Source organism: Sinocyclocheilus grahami, unplaced genomic scaffold (assembly GCF_001515645.1).
Source record: "Sinocyclocheilus grahami isolate Dianchi unplaced genomic scaffold, SAMN03320097.WGS_v1.1 scaffold58.1, whole genome shotgun sequence".
NCBI lineage: Eukaryota > Metazoa > Chordata > Actinopteri > Cypriniformes > Cyprinidae > Sinocyclocheilus > Sinocyclocheilus grahami.
Genome location: NW_015505237.1, coordinates 1,231,727 through 1,234,335, shown reverse-complemented (window position 1 = coordinate 1,234,335; position 2,609 = coordinate 1,231,727). Strand labels below are relative to the sequence as shown.

The 2,609-nt window shown below is 36.8% G+C and overlaps 1 protein-coding gene across 1 annotated transcript in view; it reads right to left on the bottom strand.

Moving 5' to 3' along the window:
* The window catches only part of LOC107584326 (tRNA dimethylallyltransferase, mitochondrial-like), a 100,872-nt gene that overhangs the window by 40,717 nt on the left and 57,546 nt on the right, over nucleotides 1–2,609 (bottom strand). Inside the window, exon 4 of the mRNA XM_016270903.1 lies at nucleotides 1,749–1,861. Within this exon, the coding sequence (XP_016126389.1) occupies nucleotides 1,749–1,861 (113 nt within the window). The remainder of the gene's footprint in view (nucleotides 1–1,748; nucleotides 1,862–2,609) is intronic.

The window sequence follows — 2,609 nt, the reverse complement described above, 5'->3', positions numbered from 1 at the left end:
ACCAGCACGGATCAGCTCAAGGCATGACGAAGCGGATATCGTCCTTTTTTGGAAGACCAAACAAAGTAGTTTTGCTTTCACAACGAAACACACAGCATCTTCAGGACATGGCGGCAGCGGCAACAATACTACAGCGAGAATAAAAGTTACGCCTTCTTTCTTTGCGTGAACATTTGGGCGACGTTATGCAAATCTTCCCACAGTGATGTAGATATGTGGGGGCGTGTTCGAACGAGCCGTTTTAGGTAGGCGTGGCTGACTCTTAACTTTTATAAAGAATATCTCTTTGGATTTGAGACTTTAGTCTTTGCAACTTTACAGATCTTCTTTATGAGAAAGGAAAAAATGAAATCGCATCATATGACCCCTTTAATAATTAGTTTTTGTCGTAATAAAAATAGATGTAGGCTAAGTGAACAATAGCCTTTAAATTTACTTAAAATACATATTTTAATCAATAATATATATAATAATCAAAGAGGCAATAATAATTAGTTCAAATAAAGTATCAAAAGCAAGAAATCATACGGGTTTCAAAAAAGAAATCAAAACTGTTAAAATACTGTATTATAATGTAATCGAGTCACTGATCTATTTATAATAAAAAAATAATAATATAATCTTTATTATAGATCAGTGAATAGAGCTAATGTACAGTACGCATTAAAACAAAAGCCTGTAGGGGGCGCCAACAGCCTGCCGATTGTTTTTACACATTACTGTGCGATCTAATACTTGTTTAATATTGACCAAGCATCATTTAATTAAAATGTCCACTTAATCTTTAATATTTGGCCATTTCTTTACGACAGAAATGCTATAGCCACTGTAATTTAATGAATATGTGGACATCAAAACGTGTAAACTCGGAGTGAGGGTTTGAGCTTTTATTTTGAAACCGCGAGATAATGATGTATTCTTCCTGTGTTTGCGTGGATTTATCAATGATTTACCTTACAAATCTTATGAAATGGCGCACGTTGCATTCCCAGATGAACGTTATAATAAACCCAAACTCACAACAACATGCACAGATGGAGTTTGAGCGGCTCCGCACATGATATCAAATGATATCAGTTCCTGTGGAACAGCATTTACTTTGAACGGAGCTGCTGTGAGATGCACGTACGTAACCTACACAGCTATAACGGCATTGCATATAATTATTTAATTAAAATGTAGCGTTTGTGAATTTACATTTATGCGTAATTATTTTTTAACGGGGTTAATATATCATGCAGCCTTGGAAAACAGTCTAATCATGTGTTTTATGGATTCTCGTCCGTGAAATGCGCTACTTCCAGTATTTTGCCGGTTAGTCGAGGATTTTTTTATATAATAATAGTCAAATAGAATCGACGAATCGCGACAGCCCTACAATAAACGTGTCTGATGGTGGTAGTGATATCTTTGCATTACAATGATAATGTAATGACAATTTTGATCCCTGCTGGAACTGTTTTTTGTTTCAAATGTGTCATTTGTGTAGTCATTTAAGAACTATAAAAAAAATCTTCCTGGAAGAGCATAAAAATGCTTTCAGAATGAGGGTCTGAGTTGGTGTTTGCTCTCTTTTGTGTGAAGTCAGCATAGGTTTCATAACTGTTCTCATGCAGAAAAATTTCAAGAACATCAACATTCTCACTCTGTGTTCATTCTCAAGGCCTGAACTGACAGCTGGTTATAGTTTAACAACAAAAGACTGAAGACATTCAAGCTCAAGCAAAATTAGGTGAATGAATGCTTACCTTTAACCTTCAGTTTATCACGTTCTTCCTGACTGATGTTCTCACTTGCTGTCAGGTACTCGTGAAACTCTTTAAAGCCAATAGACTGGAATATGCCATGCTGATAGTCCTGACTGCAAACACGGAGGAGAAAACTAAATTCCTTATGTACACCAAATTACCATTATTCATGCACAAAACTGAAGAACAATACTAGATTTTTGAATGCTAGAAAGCTCAGGGTTTTCACTAGGGTGTTGCTAAGCGGTTGCTAAGATAATATAATACTGGTCAAAGTCAAAAGAGCCACATTTAAAGGGTTAGTTCACCCAAATATGAAAATTCTCTGAAAGAAGAACGTCATATACACTAGTGCTGTGTTCAAAATATCGATATGACGGTGTATCTTCACAGAGATTTGATGATACGAGTATCGATACAGCTGGCCCTTTATCGATATTGTGACACGTGTGCAGCAGTGGACCGCACTTAATTTGTTTAACATTTTACAACGTTTAAAATTGAGTAAAAAAGTGCGAGGTTTCTAAAAAAGAACGAACAGAGCATATATAGGCTACAACAAGGTTTAATCTGGCCGCAGAGGAACACAACGGGGTTGCCTGATATAAAGCAATGTAATCCCCAAAACAGAGCTTCACACTTGCGCAATACGGAAATATCTGCTAAGTGTGCTACTTATCTTTGTCAACCTGGCAACCATGTGCACACGCGCTCTCCCTCCACTGTGAATAAACGCGCTTGCTTTCTGAAAACACTGGTTAGCTTGCAGTTTAGCGATCTCCACTTCAATATTCTATTCTCAGACAAGTGTAATTCATCAACTGCTCATTTATGAGAGAGAGAGAGAGAGAGACAGAGAGA